The 22,490-nt window shown below is 33.3% G+C and overlaps 2 protein-coding genes and 1 non-coding gene across 4 annotated transcripts in view; 2 read left to right on the top strand and 1 right to left on the bottom strand.

The window, feature by feature from the left end:
* Positions 1-18,768, bottom strand: part of LOC102611083 (cytochrome P450 CYP72A219-like) — a 66,601-nt gene extending 47,833 nt beyond the window's left edge. The window contains exons 1-3 of the mRNA XM_052436285.1: positions 18,474-18,768; positions 16,408-16,622; positions 16,033-16,277 (exon numbers count right to left, since the gene is read on the bottom strand). Coding sequence (XP_052292245.1) covers positions 16,033-16,277; positions 16,408-16,622; positions 18,474-18,768 — 755 coding nt within the window. The remainder of the gene's footprint in view (positions 1-16,032; positions 16,278-16,407; positions 16,623-18,473) is intronic.
* LOC127901548 (small nucleolar RNA R71) lies at positions 3,884-3,990 on the top strand. Its single transcript, XR_008053788.1, has one exon. It is a non-coding gene; the product is annotated as a small nucleolar RNA R71 (small nucleolar RNA).
* A 278-nt stretch (positions 18,769-19,046) lies between the features above and the next one.
* On the top strand, positions 19,047-21,862 carry LOC102611387 (salutaridinol 7-O-acetyltransferase-like). Of its 2 annotated transcripts, none has more exons than XM_006477891.4 (2): positions 19,047-19,380; positions 21,328-21,862. In XM_006477891.4, the coding sequence occupies exons 1-2, from the start codon at positions 19,347-19,349 to the stop codon at positions 21,642-21,644; spliced, it is 351 nt and encodes a 116-aa protein (XP_006477954.2). In that variant the 5' UTR covers positions 19,047-19,346; the 3' UTR covers positions 21,645-21,862. The 2 variants fall into 2 exon arrangements, with proteins under 2 accessions (XP_006477954.2, XP_006477953.2); XM_006477890.4 differs by having other exon boundaries at positions 19,237-19,380; positions 21,325-21,862.
* Positions 21,863-22,490: the final 628 nt, after the last annotated feature.

Genomic DNA, 22,490 nt, shown 5'->3' on the forward strand with positions numbered 1-22,490 from the left:
TAACCGAGGGTTATAAAAATTGGTCTCAGAAGCTGCTTTTGTCAGAGGAAGCCAAGTGTTAGGCATCATCCCAAGAGTCCTAAAACCTTTAGGCAGTTTGTCTGACTCACCGACTGGAGAAGAATTAGTCGTCTCAGGTATGCAAGAAAGAATAACTGAAATGCTTAATCATGCTGATGCTTTTATTTTCCTTACAGGAGATCTTGCAACATTAGAGGCACTTATCACACTAGCATCTTGGGTCCACCTGCACATTCACCAGACACCCATCGGTTTGTTAAATGTCAATAATTTTTATGATGGCTTTATCGCATTTCTTAACCATGCAATAAAAAACTATTTCGTTCCTTCCAATGCCAAAAGCTTTTTTATTTGTGCTCACACTGCTAATGAGCTACTTGATCTGTTACCAGCTTATAGACCGGAGCCAGACCCCTGGACCTTTGTGTTGGAGCGTCCAAATAATGATGGTAACAGTAGCCGCAGTAAGAAGTACAAATTAGATTTAACCCTCCGCTTGTAAATATTTTCTTCTGTGTTGCACCACCCAGGTGATGTCTTCTAAACTCTACTTCTTTCCTTTCAAACATTGAGGACAATGTTTCGTTCTGGTTGGGAGAAGGGAATAGTCGACAATTGTAGAATCTTGGTTAAGTTTTTACTGATTTTTTTTATTGTAGAAACTAACTGTTGCTAACTTTTTGTGTTGAAGATGGCTGAATATGGAGTGTAGTGACTCTAGAAACGCATCTTCATCGTTTGAAAAAAAACAAAAAAAAGACATTTTCTTTTTCTTTATTATGTTTTGATGTTCATTTTTCTTCTTCTTTTTAATTTCTCCTTTATAAATATACATTTTTAATTTTTTTGAGTTGAAAATGGCTGAATATGGAGTGTAGTGCCTCTAGAAACGTATCTTCTTAAGTTATAAAAAAAAAATCATTTTTGTTTTCTATCATTTTAAGTGTAACTTTTCTAATTAGTTTTTCTGCATCATTTTCACATTTCTGCATGCATATTTTCTTTACATGTTTAGAATAGGTTGGAGGGTAGAATGTTGTTTAAAAAAGAATTGTGTGATTTGTTTTAACATTGGATGACATGATTAATTTCAAATTTTAGTATTTGTATTATCTTTGGTCTTAAGTGATGTTACACTATGTTTGCTACTTTACATGTTGATGTCGGAGACAAATATGAGCTGCTTGAAGGAATGAACATGTCATAATAAGTACCAAGTGAGTTTTTGATCCTATCATTTTTCTTGGAGAGTAACCCTTTTGACCATTCTTTATACAGCTTAGCAGTTTATTATTGTATACACGAACTCTAGATTTCTTTTGAGTTAACCCTTAAAAAAATCGTAAAATAAAAAAAAATTGTTGCTACATATGGAGGCCCATCTAACTAGTAGATATGAAAAATTATTTAGAGCCCTAAAAGACGATAGAAAGGTCATCTTTGATCCGTTTGAGCCTTTCTAGCCATCCTTTTTATCAAATATTCATAGTTAACCCTTTTGAGCCTTTAAAAAAAAAAAACTTTTCTTCGTCAAACTTATCATCTTGACCCACTCCGATTTGGAGTATTACCTAATATCTTACAAGTTACATCACCTATTTATGTTTGAAAAAATGTAAATAAATATTTTGTATAGTGAAGTTATGCCCAAAAAAAAAATTGTTGTTACAAAAAAAAGAAGAAAAAAATAACAATAATAGGTGAAATCCATCTTGTAACTTCCAAAAAAGGAAAATTCCTCTGCATTTTTCTCAAACATACATTTTGTTTTCCTTATTTCCCTTCTTTGTTAGCCATGTCTCTAGCCTACGTTACGTCCTAATAAAAGTCCTTCTTGATTTTAGGGAACTATAGTCTGAAGTAAAAGATAGTTACATGAGCTAAAAAGAAGTAGTGGTGCATAAAAAAAATAATAAAAATAAATAAATAAATTGGATTGACTAGCATTTTTATTTAACTTGAGATCGTATTATTTCTAAGCTGAGGGCATATTTCTTTCATCTTGGTGAGAGCATGTGATATCACTTCTTTATTATTTTCTCTCAATTACAATTCATTGGAGTGACTATTTTTATTGGGTTTAATTTCTTTGTGAGAGTGTCACTACTTCCAGTGAGATTTTGGGGTTTGACATGTCATTCTTGAAAGTAGCTATGACAAAGTCTACTTGGCTAATTCATGTGGATGGTTGATGTGGTGTGATGTTTCTTTAGACTGGAGATAATGCTTATACTTTTATTTGATTGCTATCATTAGTCTGATTGAATAAAAAAGATTGTTTCAAAAATAAAAAATAATAATAAATAAATAAATATATATATATATATATATTGTGTTTGAATTTTGTTTTCGATTTATTTGCTAGGGACTAGCAATAAGCTGGTTGGGGGGTGTATTGAGTATTAGAAAATGCATATTTATAAAGGAGAAAATCGTCATTTTACATTTCAAGCCTTACTAACAACCCTTACTTTTATGTATTTAAGCTTCTTGTAATTTAATTATGTGTGTTTTATTTTAATTAAGTATTTTATGTATTTTAGGGGCATCATAGTCATTTCACAATGAACGAGAGATCAGACGGCAAAACAGACATCACTTTTGAACTCAGGACGGTCGAAAACCTTAGGAGTAGCATAAAAGGAAAAATGACACTGTTCACATGTACGGTACTATTCACATGTACAGTACTGTCTACGTTACTGTTCACAACACTGTTCACATAGACGGATCGATGACGTGCCATTGACCGATGATGTGGCATTAACTGATGAGGTGTCACGATCCTGTTGGACTAAAATTCTTATGCACTATTGATCGATGACGTGGCAGCATATCAGTGGACCAAAAATCTCGTGTACGAAACATGCATTACACAGGATTATTTTCAACCAAACCGCGTCACTGTTCAACCCAGGTCAAACCGTGTTACTGTTCACTGGCGTACTATTGACTGATGATCTGGCGCAATCCTGAGCGTCCAAACTGTTTTTAATCCGATGGCCACAATTTACTCAATGTATCTATAAAAAGGGGGTCTCCCCCCCTAATTTGATGGCTCTAAATTTATTTTTGGGCTCCATTTTCTGTAATTCCTTCTCCATCTTGTATTTTCTATATATTTTAATAAATTCCCATTTTGCCCTTAGTTCAATTATGAGTAGCTAATTTTCTTTCAAGCTTAGGTTGAACGTGAAGTCTCAACATGTGTCATGGGCTTTATTTGGTAAATTTATTTTCTCTTCCCCTCTAGTTTTTGTGAATGTTTTGACTTCTCGTCGACAAATAATAATAATCTTGTCTAGATACCGCTTTGGTTTCACCGGCTCTCTAGTACAAGGTTATTATTATTTGGCACGATAAGCCCTTAGCACCACATTGATTAGAGTGTGGTTTATGAGGTGTGGATTCCCCCCTCATGATTTAATTGGCATTAATAAATAATATTTAGCCCATGGTGCATGTTGATACGGATCTAGATACCCAAGTACGTCATTTCAATAGATTTCTCTTCAATTTATTCTTGCCATTTTAATTCCAATTTTAGGATAATCTAAGTCACTTTTACCACAAATCCAACCACCCTCATACAAAATTAATTCTACATATAATTAAAATCCACCTCCTCGTGGGATCGACACTCGTCACCATTGATCTATACTACAATAGATTCGTGCACTTGCGAGTTCAATAAATTTTGCACAACAGCCACTGATAATTATTATTCGCAATTCTCTCCAGAATTTCATAAGCTTTAGTGTAAGATTTGGAGAACAGGGCTCCATTTGCTGAAGCATCCACCATTAACCTTATACTTGGATTCAACCCATTGTAGAAAGTTTCCAACTGAATGCAACAAGGAATGCCATGATGAGGACACCTTCTGAGCAGTTCTTTGAATCTTTCCCAAGCCTCGTACAAACTCTCATCTTCAAGTTAATGGAAGGAAGTAATCTCATTCCGTAACTTAGCATGTTTTTTCGGTGGGAAATATTTCATTAGGAATTTATCAGCCAACTCATTCTATGTAGTGATAGAATCATATGGTAACGAATTTAACCATGCTCTTGCTCGATGTCTTAAGGAATAAGAAAAAAGCCTCAGCCTTAAGGCATCTTGTGTTGCTCCAGCAATCTTAAAAGCATCACTCACTTCCAAGAACAATTGAAGATGGAGATGAGGATCTTCATTTGGCAATCCATTAAATTGACCAACTGTTTGCAACATTTGAAACATCATTGGCTTCAACTCAAAATTTGCAGCTTCTACTTCAGGTTGATTATCCCATGGTGTACAACTTGAGGAGTTAACACAGCATAATCTCTAATAGCTCTGTCTTTGTCATCAGCCATGTAAATAATATTGTTATTGCCTGGCTGTCTCTCGCATGTTCATTCTGCTCTTCTTGAATGTTGATTGGTTGTAAGGGCCCGTAAGGGTTCAAATTTCCCACATCCTGCAAATTATTCATGCTTGAAACAGTTTTTGAATTCCTTTGTTCTCTTCGCAGTCCCCTGACAGTCCTTTCAATCTCAATATCGAATTGGAATACCACAGATCTGTCTTTGCGCATGCACGTACTGATCTGCCAATAAATAGAATGAATTAAGTCAAATTTGGCGCTATCAAGATTTACTTCACACTTCAAAAATAAACAATCAATCCTTGGCAACGGCGCCAAAAACTTGTTGGTTAATTTTATAATCAAATGCTATTGATGTCAAGGTGCAAGTGTACACAATAAGTAATAAAGTGATGAATATTCAAGATCGTCTCCACAGGAATTGATGTCACTTGAAATGCTATAGCAATCACAATAGTGCAACTAAATTCAATCTGAAGTTAACAAATATAGAGTGGGTTCTATTGTAATTGATGATTGTGAGAGAATAAAGTAAAACAATACCATAATGAATTAAACCAAATTAAATGTGTCTAAGATTCAATTGAAACTATGGTAGTTGAATGATTAAACTCTCCTTATGGGTTGACTACTTTTCATCATGTTAACACCAGTTGTTACGGCAAGTGCTGCAACACAGGGCAGAATTAATTTAAATCCTCAGCTATCGCTTATTGGAAGTCTCATACCCTTAAATCTATTAACAATGACCAGTTGTTAATCTACTTATGGTATGGCATTATGATCCTTTAGTCTCTCCACCCTACAAGGTAAGCACCTATGTCTAGTGTGTCACAAATCTTAACTTCAAGTATAGCCCTTATGGGATTCAAGATAACTTAATCCAGGAAACTTAAATTAAGACCAAGTAATACTCTAATAATATCCGCTAAGACATGTCATTTTGCGGCTTTATCTTGACTTGAACTATTAAATGGGTGGTCAACCAAAATAACAGTTATATTAATAATAGCTATTAAAGTAAAATGCTACAGCAATGACATAACAGCACATAAGAACAATAAAAAACCCATTGGATTGTTTGTCACTCAACTACAAGCAGATCTAGTTCATATTCTGAATAAGAAAAGCAAACATAAATATTTTGTTCACGGGATACATCAGAACAATCAAAGGAAGAAGATAAATATAAGTTGAGCACGGTGAAAGAAAAATCCAAGTAATTCTGCAAGATTCCTCAATGTTGCCGAAACGGCACTCTTCAATTCTGATCTTCTTCTCTTCTCTTCTCTAATTATTCTAATGATAATTTCTTTGCCACCTTTCTATGTTGTGCACGACTCCCTTTTATACTGCAAACTAGGGTAAACCAAAGTCCATGGGCGTGCATGAGTTAAATTAGGAAACATGCAAATCGCGATTCTGCAGCTGACCCGCGCCTAAGTTTTCTCTCGCATTGCTCCCAGATTGCTACAGCACTGATTGCTCTAACATCCGCTACAACACTGTACTATTCCCGATTGTGCTTTACTTCTTTTGCAGCCATCTTCTCTCCTCCTCTTGCTCATCTAATGTCTCACTATCCCTCATGAATTAAGACTTTCTGAAAACCTACAATTATTCACCTGTTTTTAGCACCAATTACTTTGATTCAAAGAAAACTTATTAAGACTCAACTAAAATGAATGTTTATGCAAAATATAACCAAAATGTAATAAAAGCACCTTATTTGTTCTTTAAGTGATCTTAATTTAAGTCTAGAATTGATGTAATAACTCTCATTTCCTATAGTTATCAACCTAGCATTTTGTTTGACTTAAGATCGTGTTATTTTTTAGCTGTGGGCATATTCCTTTCATCTTGATGGGAGTGTGTGATATCACTTCTTTATTATTTTGTCTCAATTTACCATTCATTGGAGTGACTATTTTTATTGGGTTTAATTTTTTTGTGAGAGTGTCACTACTTCCAGTGAGATTTTGGGGTTTGACATGTCATTCTTAAAAGTGGTTGTGACAAAGTCTACTAGGTTGATTCATACGGATGGTTAATGTGGGAGTGATATTTTTTTAAACTGGAGATAATGATTATACTTTTATTTGATTGCTATCATTAGTCTAATTGAATAAACACGAGTGTTTAAAAAAAAAATCATTTTGGATTTGAATTTTGTTTTCGCTTTATTTGCTAGGGACTAGCAATAAGCTAGTTGGGGGGTGTGTTGAGTACTAGAAAGTGTATATTTATAAAGGAGAAAATCGTCATTTTACATTTCAAGTCTTACTAACACCCTTACTTTTATGTATTTAAGTCTCTTGTGATTTAATTATGCGTGTTTTATTTTAATTAAGTATTTTATGTATTTTAGGGGCATCATGGTTATTTCACAATGAACGAGATATCAGACAACAAAATGGACATCACTTTTGAACTCAGGAGAGTCAAAAACCTTCTGAAGAGCATAAAAGGAAAAATGGCACTATTCACATGTACAGTACTGTCTATGTTACTGTTCATGACACTGTTCACATATTCGGAACGACGATGTGGCATTGACCAATGAGGTATCACGATACTATTGGACTAAAATTCTTATGTACTGTTGATCAGTGACGTGGCAGCATGTTAGTGGACTAAAAATCGTGTGTATGGTACATGCATATACACATAATTATTTACAACCAAACTGTGTCACTATTCAAGCCGCCTCACTGTTCATACCGCGTCACTATTCAAACCGCGTACTGTTGACCGATGACATAGCGCAATCCTGAGTGTCCAAATTATTTTTAATCTGATGGCCACGATTTACTCAATGTATCTATAAAAAGGGGGCTCCCTCTTAATTTGAGATCCCTGAATTCATTTTTGAGTTTCATTTTCTGTAATGCCTTTTCCATCTTGTATTTTCTACGTATTTTAATAAATTTTCATTTTACCCCTAGTTCAATTATGAGTAACTAATTTTCTTTCAAGTTTGGGTTGAAGGTGAAGTCTCAACATGTGTCATGGGCTTTATTTGGTAAATTTACTTTCTTGTCCTCTCTAATTATTATGGATTTTTGACTTTTCATCTATAAATAGTAATAATCTTGTCTAGATACCACACTGATTTAACCGGCTCCCTAGCACAAGGTTATTATTATTTGGCACGATAAACCCTTAGCATCATATTGATTAGAGTGTGGTTCATGAGGAATGAAAACCCCCCTCATAATTTAATTGGCATTAATAAGGAATATTTAGTCCATGGTGCATGTTGATGCAAATATAGATACCCAAATGCTTTATTTCAATAGATTCCGCTTTAATTTATTCCTGCCATTCTAATTTAAATTTTAGGATATTCCAAATCATTTTCACCACAAATCCAACCACCCTTATGAAAATTAACTCTACACACAATTAAAATTCACCTCCTCGTGGATCGACATTCATCATCATTAATCTATTCTACAATAGATTAGTGCACTTACGAGTTCAGTAAAATTTGCACAACAGCTATCATCCTCATCTCTCCTTTGTAGTTGATCTTCTACAAAGATAACATCTTTGCTGATGATAATCTTGTGGCCAGTAGGGTCCCACAGACAATACACCTTTACTCCATCAGCATACCCCAAGAAGATACACCTCTTAGATTTTGGATCTAACTTTGTTCTTTCTTGGGTATTGTACATCACGTACATAAGACATCCAAATGCATGTAGGTAGAAGTAATTAGCTGGCTTTCTAGTCCACATCTCCATCGCTATCTTCAGCCCAATTGTTGTGGATGGCAACCGATTTACTATATAACAGGCAGTTTTTGTTGCTTCTACCCAGAATAAATTGGGTAGACCCGCAGTTCTCAACATAGCTCTTATTCGTTCTGTAAGAGTCTTGTTCATCCGCTCTGCCACTCCATTTTGTTGAGGAGTGTATGCTACCGTGAACTACTTTTGAATACTTTCTTGCTTACAGAAAGTATGAAACTCGCCGTCTGTATACTCACCACCATTATTTGTCCTCAAGCACTTAATCCTTTTGTCGGATTCAAGTTCCACCCGCGCTTTGTATTCTTTAAACACTGAAAATACATCTGATTTTTTCTTAATTGGATACACCCAACATCTCCTAGAATAATCATTAATGAAATTCACCATACACTTTGCACCTCTTATGGATATGTCTGGTGATTCACAAACATCAGAGTGAACTAAGTATAGAATGCATTTACTTCTAGCAATAGATTTACTGAAGTTTAACCTATGTTGCTTACTTGTAATACAATGCTCGTAAAATGGTAAGCTTACCGATTTGAGCCCTGAAAGTAATTTTCGCTCAGAGAGAATCTTTAAACCTTATTCCGACATATGGCCAAGTTTGAGATGCCATATCATCATTAACTCTTCTCCATATAATGCAACACACGCATCAGCTTCCTACAATGTTTCCCCTTTAAGTATAAATAGATTAGCACCGATCTTTTCTACCTTCATCAATACAAGCGCGCCTTTAACAATCTTTGTAATTTCATTCTCCACATGAGTTTTGTACCCATGACTATCCATTTTTCCTAAAGACAATAGATTATTCCTCAAGCATTTGACATGTCATACCTCCCTAATTGTGCGAATACCATCAAACATTTTTATTTTGATAGTACCAATGCCAACGATCTCCAAGCCATGATCATCTCCCATATATACAGATCCTCCTAAGATAGGTTCATATGTGTGGAACCATTCTCTTTGAGAGGTCATATGTCAGGTAGCTCCTGAGTCTATAAGCCAGACGTCAGATAGTCGTTTTCTGCCTTCTAAAACAGTTGTTGCCTTACTGTAGAGAATTTCACCATCATCCGAGGTACTTGCTACACACCCTTGAGCATTTGATGAATCAGGTTCTTTACCCTCTTTTTTCTTCTGGTTACTCCAACACTCTTTCTTGACGTGCCCTTTCTTGCCACAATTGTACCATTTGACATTCTTCTTACTTCCTGATTTTGACCTACCATGATTGTGACTTCCACTGGAGCCAAATTCTGTTGATCTCTCTCTTGTTACCGATAGTGTTTCTGCTTATTGCGAACTTGCTTGTCTGTCTTCCTTATTTTTCTGCCTACTTTCTTCATTTAATACGAAAGCGGCAACATCGTCAAAAACTAAATTGTCCGCTGGATTATTGTTTGTAAGGTTGATAATGACTTGATCATACAAATCTAGTAGACTTTGAAGTAGGAGCCCTGCACGTACATTTTCCTCTATATTATGACCCAACATTGTGAGTTGTGAAAATAAAGTCTTTAAGGTGTTGATGTGGTCAGTCACTGATGTAGATTCCGTCATTCGAAGTATAGAGTCTCATTTTTAAGAAGTCTTGTTGTGCAGCGACTTGGCCTCGTAAAATTTTGTGGGAGTATCCAATATTTCCTTTACTGTCTTTTTCTCTACCACACTAGATAATACTCCATCCACAAGTGCTAAGTGTAGATCCGAAATGGCGATCCCGTTTATCTTGTTCCACTTGTCATTAGTTATCTTCGTGGGCTTTTCTCCAATTGCTGTCAAGCAATTATTTATCCTCAATACAACTTTTATCTTTATTTTCCACAACGGAAAATTATTTCCGTTGAACTTCTCAATTTCGTATTTTGCTGCCATTACTTTTCACCAAAAACTAACTTTGCTAGGATCAGCTCCCACCGTTTCACGTGAACAGTAATTGTATACATGAACAAAGCCGTATACGTGAATAGTATCATATACGTGAACAATATCATATACGTGAACAATATCGTATACGTGGACAATATTGTACATCTGAATAGTACTTTTACGTGAACAACAACCTGACTCCAAAAAATACAACCTAGCTTTGATATCACTGTTAGGAAATTGATGGGTGAAGGAAGACCACAGCTAAAATGAAATTGGAAGAAAATAAAGAACAAGTACAAAAGAGGACACCAGAAAATTACGTGGTTCAGCTTTCAGCCTACGTCCACAGGCGAATATAGAAGGAAACTATTTCACTAGTGATATGAAAATTACAAGTATTGTAATATTTTGGCTCACTTCCCAGAACCCCAATACACCCAATCTCTCACTCACTAATTACACAAGAGTATTAAGACTCTTAATTTTTCCTCTCTGACAAAAGATTAAAAACTGAAGAATGGGATGCCGAGAGGGGAATTAAAGCCTTCTATTTATAGGCTTCATTTCCCTTCCTTTTTTTCAATAAAATAATACTATTAATATTTTATTATTTTTTCTTTCAAATCTTTCGACTTCTTCTTTCTTCTTTTGTTCTTTTTTCTCATTTTTCTTCTTCAAGCATTTCAGCACCACCAAAAATGGCGGGCCGTGTTGAAAATGTTGATGGTTTGGCACCGCCCATCTAAAAAAGTGGTGCCAACCATGTTTTTGATAGGATTTAAATTTGAGAATTCGCGTAGCATATTTTTTCATTATTAGGAGTTACTTTGATCAAGGTTATTTAAGTGCTAAACTGTTATAATTAAGCTTGCATGTATTTGAGTTCTTTGTATGTAAATGACAATTATATCAATGTGTAATGTAAATTGAAATTTGCAAATGCAGCTTCAATTGTACAGTTTAGAATGTGAAAACAACTATGTAAATTTTAATCTAAAAAAACAATTGAAGCATGGTAATTTTAAATAAGAATGGTCATCAAAGACCTATATAAGATGATTGTTTTATATAAAATCGTCATTAAAAATTGACATTTAATGACGGTTTTGAAGAAAACTATCATTAAAAATATATGCTAAAGTAGTATTGATGACCGTTATTTAAAGAACCTTCATTGAATGGTATTTTTTAATGACGATTTTTAAGAAAAACCTGTCATTGAAACTCTATAATATATCTCAAATAATGATTGTTTAATAAAATAACCGTCATTATATGTATACATTTAATGACGGTTTTTGAACTGTCATAAACAGTGTACCCTTTTTAATGTCGCTGCCTAAAACCGTCATCTTATGTCTTTTAAAACCGTCATTAAATACTAATTTTGTAGTAGTGAATTTTATACAATAGAGTTTTCTACAAAATGAGAAACATAACTGCTGAATTTGATTGTGGCTATATTTGTGCTCTGTATGAACCAAAATGCAGAATGATTTATTTATTTATTTAAAAAGAAAAGACTTGGATAACTCTAAGTTGGCATCAATCCCAAAAACTTCTAAAACGTGTAGAAAGACAGGATACTTTTAATAAAATATATTTTAAATAATTTATATTAGGCAATTCCTCAGTTATGTTTACGTAACTTACAGTGTAGAGAATCCGAGAGCATCTAATGTGTTTTAATTTGAATCCATGCCATGAAACTTATCAAAAAGTAGTAACAAGTAGTCAACCACCTGAACTGGTTATTTTTAAGAGTGATAGGCTACTTGATCAAACGATTTTAAAGAGGATTTGCAAAGGGAAAAATATTAAAAATGAAGAGGGAATAATAAAATTGGAAATTGAAGAGGGGATCTTGCATGGATTTTTTTGCGAAAGGAAAAAATGAGATCGTAGATTGCCTAAATGTTTTTTTTCATCTTGGTTGTTTGACTGCTTAACAACCATCGATAGTAACCGAGTGCTTCTTCTTCTGTCTGTGGCTTCTTGGCTTGGCTATCAAATGTAGAAGCCGGTGCCGCAAATGAAGAAGCCACAAATGTTAAATTTGACAAATAATGATCGGCGCCAAAAAGTTTGAAGGAAAATGGCAGTTTATGGCTTCGACGTTGAAGAAGCCATGAGAAGGACAAAAAAAAGAAGAAATTAAAATAATAGATTATTTTGGCTATAAAAGGGGAGTTCCCCATAAATTGTAAATTAATGCCCATTTTGTAAAAAAAAAATTTCATTTCTTTTCTTCAAATTGTTTCTTCTATCAAGAGCGAGAAGCTGAGAGTTTAGTGATTGAGCGATTGGGTGTATTGGGTTCTAGAAAGTAAGGGTAAAATCTTACAATACTTATAATCTTCTTTGCACTAGTGAAGTTTTATCCTTCTGTCTTCGCCTATAGATATAGGTTAAAAGCTTAATCACGCAATTTCTAGTGTCCTCTTTGTATGCTTATTCTTTATTTTTCTCCAATTTCATTTTATTGTGGCCCTGCTTCACCATTAATTTCCTAATTGTGGTATTAGAGTCAAGTTGGTTGTCACAGTACTATTCACATATATAGTACTGTTCACATATATGGTTAGTATTCACGTGAAACGATGGGAGCCAATCTTAGCAAATGTAGTTCGTGGTGAAAAAACAATGGTCGCAAAATACGAAATTGAGAAGTTCAACGAAAATAATTCGTCGTTGTAGAAAATAAAGATGAAGGCTATTTTGAGGAAAAAAAATTGCATGGTAACAATAAGAGAAAAGTCCATGGAGATAACTGATGATGCCAAGTAGAACGAGGTAGACAGTAATGCAACTATGGATCTACATTTAGCACTGGCTAATGAAGTGTTTTCTAGTGTAGAGAGAAAAAGAGAGCAAAGAAAATATGGGATACTCTTACAAAATTGTACGAGAACAAGTCTTTACAAAACAAGATTTTCTTAAAAAGGAATCTTTACACTTTTCAAATTCATACGATCAACTCATCATTAATCTAACAAACAATAACCAAATAGATAGTCTAGTCTTTGGCAATGTTGTAACCTCTATATTAAATGAAGAAAGCAAACAAAAAAAAACAAGGAATGTAGGCAGGCAAGTTCGCAGCAAGCAAAAGCATTATCGATGACTAGAAATAGATCAACAGAACGTGGCCCCAGTGGAGGTCGTAATCATAGTATATCAAAATCAAGAAGTAACAAGAATGTTAAATGCTACAATTACGGCAAGAAAGGGCATGTCAAGAAAGAGTGTTGGAAAAATAAGCAAAGTAGAGACAATAAAGTTAAGTCATCAAATGCTCATGATTGTACAATAAGTACTTTTGATGATGGAAAAATTCTCTACAGCGAGACAGTAATTCTTGCAGAAGACAGGAAGCATTTAGCTGACATTTGGCTTATAGACTTAGGAGCAACATGACACATGGCCTCTTAAAGAGAATGGTTCCACAAACATGGACCTTTTTAAGAGAATATGTGTACATGGGTGACTCAAAAATCTCTGGTATTAGTGCTGTCAAAAGAAAAATGTTTGATGGTACAGTTCGCACAATTAAGGAGATACGACATGTCAAAGGCATGAAAAATAATTTATGGTCTTTAGGACGAATTGAGTGTCTTGGACGCAAAGCTCATATGAAAAATGGGATCATGAAGATTGTTAAAGGCGCATTTGTATTGATGAAGGTGGAAAAGATCGGTGTTAATTTTATTCATGCCTAAAGGGGAAACACTACAAGAAGCTGATGTGTCACGTCAAATGAAGAAGAATCGACAATAATGTGGCATCTCAAACTTAGCCACATATCGAAATAAGGTTTAAAGATTATCTCTGAGCAAAAGTTGCTTCCGAGGTTTAAATAGGAAAACTCATCGTTTTGTGACCATTGTATTACAAGCAGCATAGATTCAAGTTTAACAAATCTAGCGGCAAAAGTAGAAGCATTTTTAACTTAATTCATTCTGATATTTGGGAATTGCCATATATATTCCTGAGAGGTGAAAAGTACTTGATAACTTTCATTGATGATTATTCCAAGAGATATTACGCGTATCCAATTAAGAAAAAGTCATTCATGACAAAATAAATGGTCGAGAAATATAATTATAGGTGACAAAAATATTTTGTAACTAAAACACAGGTGTTAATTTAGGCAAACCATCAATAACACATAATATTAGTCTCTAAAGCTATTTTGATTTATTATAATTTTAAGATCTTGTTTTTTAGTCGTAGATGAGTTATTATGGTGACAAAACTAAAAATAGTAACTAAAAGTTTTGTCTTAGACAACTTTGTATTTTTTATGACCAAGTAATTTATTTCCTAAGGCATTGACAAAATTAAAAAAAAATATTAGTTGAATGTTTTATTTTCACTAATTTTAACCAACATATTTTGTTATTACTATTTTATCTAGATAAAATGTTAACTCCTGTGACTAGACTTTTCCAAATTTTTGCTTTTCAACAATTTATAAAATGATCGGCTAGAATTGAACACAATTTCTAAATGAGTAATGGTAGAACCACAAACACTTTGTTAGAATTTATATATGTAACTTGATCACATCAATTTGCATATAAAGGGATTGACTGACTTTTCAAATAATTCTCTCATCCACAATCCTTTGTATAGACAAATTTGTCTAACTTGTTTGTCATCAATTATTATTTTAACAAATTGGCCAATTACAAGCCTTTTAATTTTATTTTATTTAAAAATATCTAGCCATGTAAAAATTCGGGTAGCTTATAATTAATTTCCATTACTACTTTGTCATATGTGCGGGGCACTCTTTTTTTTTTTCAATTGTATGCGACATACTAACTTTAGTTTATACATAATTACCTATAATAAAATGTAATTAAAAGGTTGGATAAAATTATTTTTTAAGTATGTATAAACAATTAATTGGTCTCACCAAATAATAATAATCGGTATTCAACCAAAGGTAAGACAAAACAATTCCTCTTCCTTGGGTCAAGCAAGACAAAACAATTCCTAAATAGTTAATTTTCATAATTTCAGCTAATTTTTATGTATTAATTTAAACAAATGAGATTTTTTTTTCTTTTCGATGTGGTATATTTTGAAACTCTAAATGCTTTATTCTAACTTTATTTAAACAATTAATTTATTTAAATCTTATTCAATTTTGAATTTGATCGGTAGTAAAATTATTTTTATATTAAATTTTTTTGTTTAATTAGTTTGTGGATTTGACAGAATTACAAAATTTTAAACTAATTTGTAAAATGGTGGATTAGATAAGTATTGGATCAAATCCGCATTTGATTTGTTGACACATGAATTGGACTTAAATGAATTTCACCAATTTATGGATTTGATTAGATTGACAATTTAAAATCCCTAAAATTATTAATCGGATATAAATTAATGTCTAATCTGTAAAATTCGATCTACAAATACTCAAAAAAAGCCTTTAAAAAAAGTGTTATAAACGCTTCAAAACCATTGATCTGTCATATTTATTTCTCTTTGTCCACACAAGCAATGATGCAGTAGTTTCCTGCCCAGCTAGATAGAACAGCTTGCACTCTTCAATCACCTCTTCAATACTCATTCCAGTTTCCTTCTCCTGAATCTCTTTGTGATTTGATTCCATCAATATACCCAATAAGTCATCATTATTGCTGGCTTTTCCAACTTTCAGAGCTTCCTTTCTTTTGTTAACGATACCTTTTACCAGTTCTCCCATTTCATTGTGGTTGCTGTTCAATTTTCTGTTCAGTTTATTAGGCACAAACCTACCAATAAACCATTCTCATAATTAAGTGCAAGGCACGTGGAAATTATTCATACGCTAAAACATTTGACAACACTTTTCTACACTATAATGATAAGGGCTCTTTTTTTAGAAGACCACTTTTAATCTTATGCAGTGCTATAAACACACATGATATAAGATGTTTAAAAAATTAGCACAGCTCAGGTCACCAAGAGTACTACGAGGAATAATTTAAGTTGATTAATAATTAAAATTACCTCCATCCTGGAATATAAGCAAACAATGAAGCTTGAATTACAAGATTAATTTGTTCGCTTAGGACTTCAAATATTTTTCTTCCTTCTTCAAAGTTACTGCCGAATGCTGTTCGAGAAATCACATCCGCTGTCAAAGTTTGAATATGAGGCCACACATCTAACTCACAGGACTCATCCTTTGAAAACGACATCTCCCATTTCCTTAGCATGTCGTTACAGCTCTTATGAATTGTAGGTAACATATTCTTTAAAAAGAAAAAAAGAAGAAAAGAAATTGTCAAACATTGTCATTGGTCATGTAACAATATGAATATGCATATTGAAAATGGTGTGTGTTTGTGTGTGATTAAACGAAGTATAAAGGTGAAAACGAACCTTCAACTTATCATGATGGAAAGCTGGAGTGGCGATTTTTCTAACTTTAAACCACTGTTCACCATCATAGCCTACCATCCCAGTGGCCAGCAACTTCGCAAGTGGGCTTCTCAGCTTTTTAAAGATATCATGCTTCAAAAAGATTTCCCTTATCATTTTAGGGTCTGTGATGTGTATGTTTGGTCTTGGACCCATCCATATGAAAGAATTCTTACCTGTAATTTTAGCAATAAGCTTACGGATTAGAATCTTTCAACTTATCATGTTTTTCTTTGTTTTTATTGTTCTTAGAAAAAAAAAACGCAAAATTTATTTTATTTTATGGCATCGTCATCTTGTTATAATTGAAAAAAAAAAAAGGACCCTTTAGTTTTTCCAATTTTTTTTTCTTAAGTACGCATTACGCCATTACCATCCTTCCGAGATGAATATTTTTATAGCGAGTTAAAAAACACGTAATGCGAAGAAAATGATTAAAAACAGGTGAACACCATATTTTATTTATTTATTTTTAAAAATAGACGAGCGTTGAAACTTAACTCAATTTTTTTAGCCCTTTCTCAAATTCAAATTAAAGGAGAAAAAAAAATGCTACAGAACCGATCCACCAGGTGGCATCAACGCCTTGTTAGGCAAGTAATATCTTGAAATAATAAAATACAGCCTTCTCGTATTTTATTATTTTTCGTGGCTTCCTCGCATAAGCACAGACGTCATTTATATGTCTGCGTCAGCGTATCAGTATCGTTATCTTATTTTGTCTTATTTTTTTAACATGTTTAAATTTATTAATTTATTTATAACTAAAATTCTACAGTCACCTAGACTGATGCTATTTAATCACAATCTCAAATTTTAAAAAAATAGTAATAATAGTCAAAAGAAGAGAAGGAGGAGTCCTAATATTCATTATTAATTATATAGTCGTATTATTGAAAATAGAGAAATTTATTCTTATAAAAAAATTATAATTCAATGGAAGTATAGTACAAAAATTATTCTTTATTTAATTATTCCTAATACAAGTGATATAAAGATAAATTATGTCACGTATTAATAAATTAATAAGTTAGTCAAATTTAATGTATCGATATTGTTGACCAATTATTAAGCATTTATGCTGACCAATTATTAAGCATTTATGCTGACCAATTAATACATATCCACAAATTGAAAGATATAGTTACAATTTTAAAGAATAAATTATTGTCACAAGTAATTTTAAAAAAATATTTTATTCTATCTTAATTATTTAATGTAACATAATATATATATTTGAAATATTATTACGCTGTGGAGGTAAGTTTATTAAAATAGAACTTACAAAAAATATAATTTATTACAATATAAAATTTATTTTTAATTATAACTAATCTCAAATTGTGATCATAATTTTTTATTATTATGAAAAAATTATTTCTTTATCGAGTATTCATATTTCAAGGTTTTACTGTATTAATTCTCATGGTTGGTGTAAATAATTCTCGGTCAACTAAGACCAATATATCAATCCGCTTTTGATATATAATTTTTTTTAAAAAAAAAATTACTTTGTCGTAATTATAAAAGACAAAAGAAATCTTCAGAAACAGACACTTGGTTGAAAGTTTCCAAAAACCATCCCATTTTTTCTTTTTGGTCCCTTCTCCCTTGTGGAAGAATGGCACATTGGTCCTTACTATTCTTCATTTTTTAATCACTCTTACTTTCTTTACATAACTATGATTTTAATGTTTGAATTTTATTGTTGAAGAGTAACATGAATTTTGACATTAAAAAAAAAATTCATATTATACCGATAGAGTGAAATTAAGATAATAACTGTAAAACGGTAAAAAAAAAAACTTTTTTTTAATTACGATTTTAACATTAAGGGTGTAATAAAAAAAATTAAAAAATCAAATAGCAAAGTGATAAAAATAAGAAATATTAAGAGCTTATCTGCCATTCTCCTTTTCCCTTTAAAATTAGAAAAACTTGAATCTTATTTAATTTTATTGATATAAAAGCAAAATAAAATTATTACCAAGCAAAGTTGAGTGAGATAAATTAGTAGGAAGGCTTACCAAAATTGGTGATGATACGATGGTGGAAAGGCAGAATTCGCCGGGCGATATCGTCGGAGAGGCTGATGGGTCTGCTTTTAGCTTCTTTAGTGGTCTGGGCAAGCTCTTTCATGTCCCCATGAAATACTTTGTAGGAGTTTCCGGAGAATCCTTGCTCTCTGAGAAACTTTTCTAGCTTCTTTGGCTTTAGCCATACCCAATTCAGTAGCATCCACCAGGCACATGCTACGGCTAGAATAGCTGTAGAGAAAGCAATGGAGAAAGTCACAGCCCAAAGTGTAGCCTCCATTTTCATTGAACAGAACAGAGAGGAAACAGACAGAGAGAGGGAGAGAGAGAGAGAGAGAGAGAGAGAGAGGCTGTGCTTAACTACTCTATATCTTGATTCTTAATGAAGCCTCTTGGAAGGCGATTGATTATATTCCTCATTTTAAAGGAAAATGATATTCGGCCACCACGAAAACATAACGAAGCCAGAAACGCATGCTTCCTCTGCCGTTTCGAAGTTTTAGATTTAAAAATTAAAAATAGATTTTATTATTGAAAAACATTAAAATTAAATCTAAAGAAAATCACCTTTCCGCATGCTTCCTCTCACTGTACCACTCACTCGCTTTGCCTCTTTAGCTCACCGTCCCTCTCCCTCACCCGCTCTTCTCTCTCACTCACCCGATCTGTCTCCCTCACTCACCCCCTAGCGAGCTGTTTCTGTTTGGCTGTCCCTCACCCGCAAAGCTTGTTCTCACGCCACGCCCATCGCCGACCAGAAAATCACCGACATTGCTGTCACGCCTTTCACGTCGCCGATCGGTCTTACTTGAGGGTGTGCTTGACGATTTTGGACCTCTGTTTGGCTGTCACTCACCCGCAACTATGACGCTAGGCTCAGGAGGATCCGGTGTTGTGGGTCAGTTTCTTCGCTGATCTTGCCCTTTTTTGTTCATTCTGTTTATGCCCTTGATTGATTTATTCTCTTTGTTTTGTTGTGTTTCTTGTTCTGGCAAAATCTAGTTGTCTAATTCACATACGGGTCGCAGTTGTTGCTTTTATTATTTTATAAATTCTTTTTTGGGTGGTTTTGTGCAGTCTGATGAACATTTTGTTTTGCCATAAATGCATCTGGGTTGCTAAGTTTGATTGTTAATTAGACCTGATCCGTAATTCTATGCGTTTTTTGAATTTTTGATCGCGAAATTTAGTTAATTTAATTTAATAGTATTAGATCATCATCACCTAAAATTAGTATATTTAATCAGTTAAAGAAATTCTTTTGACACGGCCTTTATGAAACCTTGTATGTGATACTTTGCTTAGAAAAAAATATTTGGATTGTTGTTGTACTTATATTTGAAAATTACTAGAAACAAGTTATTTGAAGTGTGATACTCTGTGAAATGTTAAAAGCTTATGATTTGGTTGTAATTTTGTTTTTGCTTATATAGCTTATGATTTGGTCGTAATTTTGTTTTTGCTTATATATGTTTACTTTTGTTCGCAGTAAAGCATATACTGCTAATCCAGTAATTGCAGCTTCATTCTAAGGTTCTTCATTTACGTTTGTTGGCAGTAAAGCATATATTTCTTCATTAACCATCCTCTAAAATCAAACCAAACGTGACTTGTATTTGATTTTTATCCTAGAAAAATAGAATACAGCCTTTTCTTTTTCTCTTTACGTTGGTAATATGTATTTGATTCATTCCAATCTTACATATCATTGTTGGGTGCCGAATCAACATACAATGCTTACAATTGTGTGAGGAAAATGAACAATTCAGTTACGCATTAAGTTGGGAAGACTAACGTAGAAAATATGTGATAAGAGTGTGCAAACTGATAAATCAAAACTTTAAGTTGGTTGAATTTTTGGATTATTTTTTCCACTGTGTTGTGCATTTTAGGAATAGCAATTTCATTATGTAATTTGTTTAAGTGAATAATTGTACCTTCTTTTTTAAAAATTTTTTTGTTAATTTGGCATTTCTACATGAACTACTCTTATTGTTGTAATGGTTATTGACATACTCAACCTTTGAATATATGGATAAAAAAACCTTCAAAATATCCCACGTTCAATAATTGAATATTAGAGTGATGGAGATTGCTAGTTTGCACAAATTAAGAACCATATCACATTCCAAAAAATACAAAATTAACTAAGCATAAACATAGAAATTGGATTATAACGTATAATGTAAGAATCAAAAGGAAACGATGGATAAATATCACATCCTTATGATTGGCATGCGAATACAAGTTCTTAAAAAATGACCATTATTTAATGACCATTAAAAATACAATCATAGCAAATTTTAATGATTAAAAATTAAAAAAATTAAATAGTATTACATCAAAAAACATAAAACTTACTGGATCCTTATTGCGCTCATGTGTTGGGACTACAATATCCACCTCAAGATTATCAAACAACATCCCAAACTTTGGCTCATACTTTTTTTGTTTCACATCCACAACATTATCAGTTTCTTCATTATTTCCATCTAAATTGTTGTCATCTAATTCTTCTAAATCTTCGACTTCGTAATTTTTTCCTGAATCCGTCATTTCTATACCATGAAAAATAAATTGTATTAACCATATACAATTCAAACAAAATCTATATTTCAAATAACTTATTTCTAATAATTTTAAAATATAAATACAATAAATCAAAACCTTTCCGCAACATACTAAATTTAGTTACCTAGGTTGGTGAAAAAAGGTCCAAAATCGTCAAGCACACCGTGCAATGATGAGGGGGTATATTTTGTAGACGTCGGTGCTGTAATTTCTCTTAATGAATTTCTCAGCAAACCAGATCTATCATTGATCTTTAATAAATTCTTTCCAGCAGATGGGAATGATCAGAGTGGACAAATAGCAGGAGCTCACGCGGCTAAGGTACAAGTAACATCATTTGCTTGTGGTGGTCTTGTTGTTTGTGCTGGTATTTCACATATGATCGGTGATGGCACAATTTTCAGCCCGTTCGTGAAGAGTTGGGCTGCAACAGCTCGTAAGACTTTGGAAGAAGCAGTCTGTCGTCTCAGTTTTGATGCTTCATCTTTATTTCCTCCACGTGATGCATACCCAAGAGAAGCAACTGCAAAAGACCAATTCGCCCGATTTCGAAAAACGGGCAGATTTGTTACGAGGAGATCGAGTGTGTGAGAGGGAGGGTGAGTGAGAGAGACGGATCGTGTGAGAGAGAAGAGCGGGTAAGGGAGAGGGAAGGCGAGTGAGAGAACAGAGCAAATGAGTGACTGGTACAGTGAGAGGGAGGGGTAAGAATTTTAGATTTTTCACTTTTTTAGATTTAATTTTAATATTTTTCAATGGAAAAATCTATTTTTTATTTTTAAATTGAAAACTTCGAAACGGCAGAGGAAGCATGCGTTTCTGGCTTCCTTATGTTCCTGTGGTGGCCGAATATCATTGCCCCATTTTAAAATATCGGGATATCCAATTCTGTCGCGTTTGTGGGTCCCGCATCGTGTCTCTTGCATTGAAATGATTTATTAGATTAGGTATAGGGTACAACTAAGGATGGCAATTTCTGGGTTCGGGTTCGGGTTTGGCTGTTCCGGATCCGGACCCGGATACAAAATATTCATAACCGGAGCTGTATTAAATTCGGATTTTTTTAATTCGGGTCCGGTTCGGGTTCAACTCGGAAAAATCCGAGTTTTCGGATTCCGGGTTTTGAACCCGGATTGGTTTATTTATTATTTTTTTGAGAGACCCGATTGCTTAATTTAACAGGAGATGTTTTAATGTTTTAATGTATTACATGAAAAAACACATTACGATAAAACACATTACAGTATTCTTCCTAGAATTGGTTCAACAAAATTTGCTTGATAAAGGGCAAAAAAAAAACATATATCACATCCAGAACCAGACTATCAAAACCAAGTTACTTCACTTTGGTTCAACAAAATTTGCTGGACAAAGGGCAAAAAAAAAAAACATATAACACATCCAAGTTCTAAAACATAATTGGAAAAAGCATGCAAG

This window comes from Citrus sinensis, chromosome 3 (assembly GCF_022201045.2).
Source record: "Citrus sinensis cultivar Valencia sweet orange chromosome 3, DVS_A1.0, whole genome shotgun sequence".
Taxonomy (NCBI): Eukaryota; Viridiplantae; Streptophyta; class Magnoliopsida; order Sapindales; family Rutaceae; genus Citrus; species Citrus sinensis.

Bases quoted from the DNA above. Each gene is read 5' to 3' on its own strand.
- LOC102611387 (XM_006477890.4), top strand. From the start codon at position 19,347: ATGACGCTAGGCTCAGGAGGATCCGGTGTTGTGG. The intron at 19,381-21,324 runs GTCAGTTTCTTC...AATTCTTTCCAG, and splicing joins AGGAGGATCCGGTGTTGTGG to CAGATGGGAATGATCAGAGT.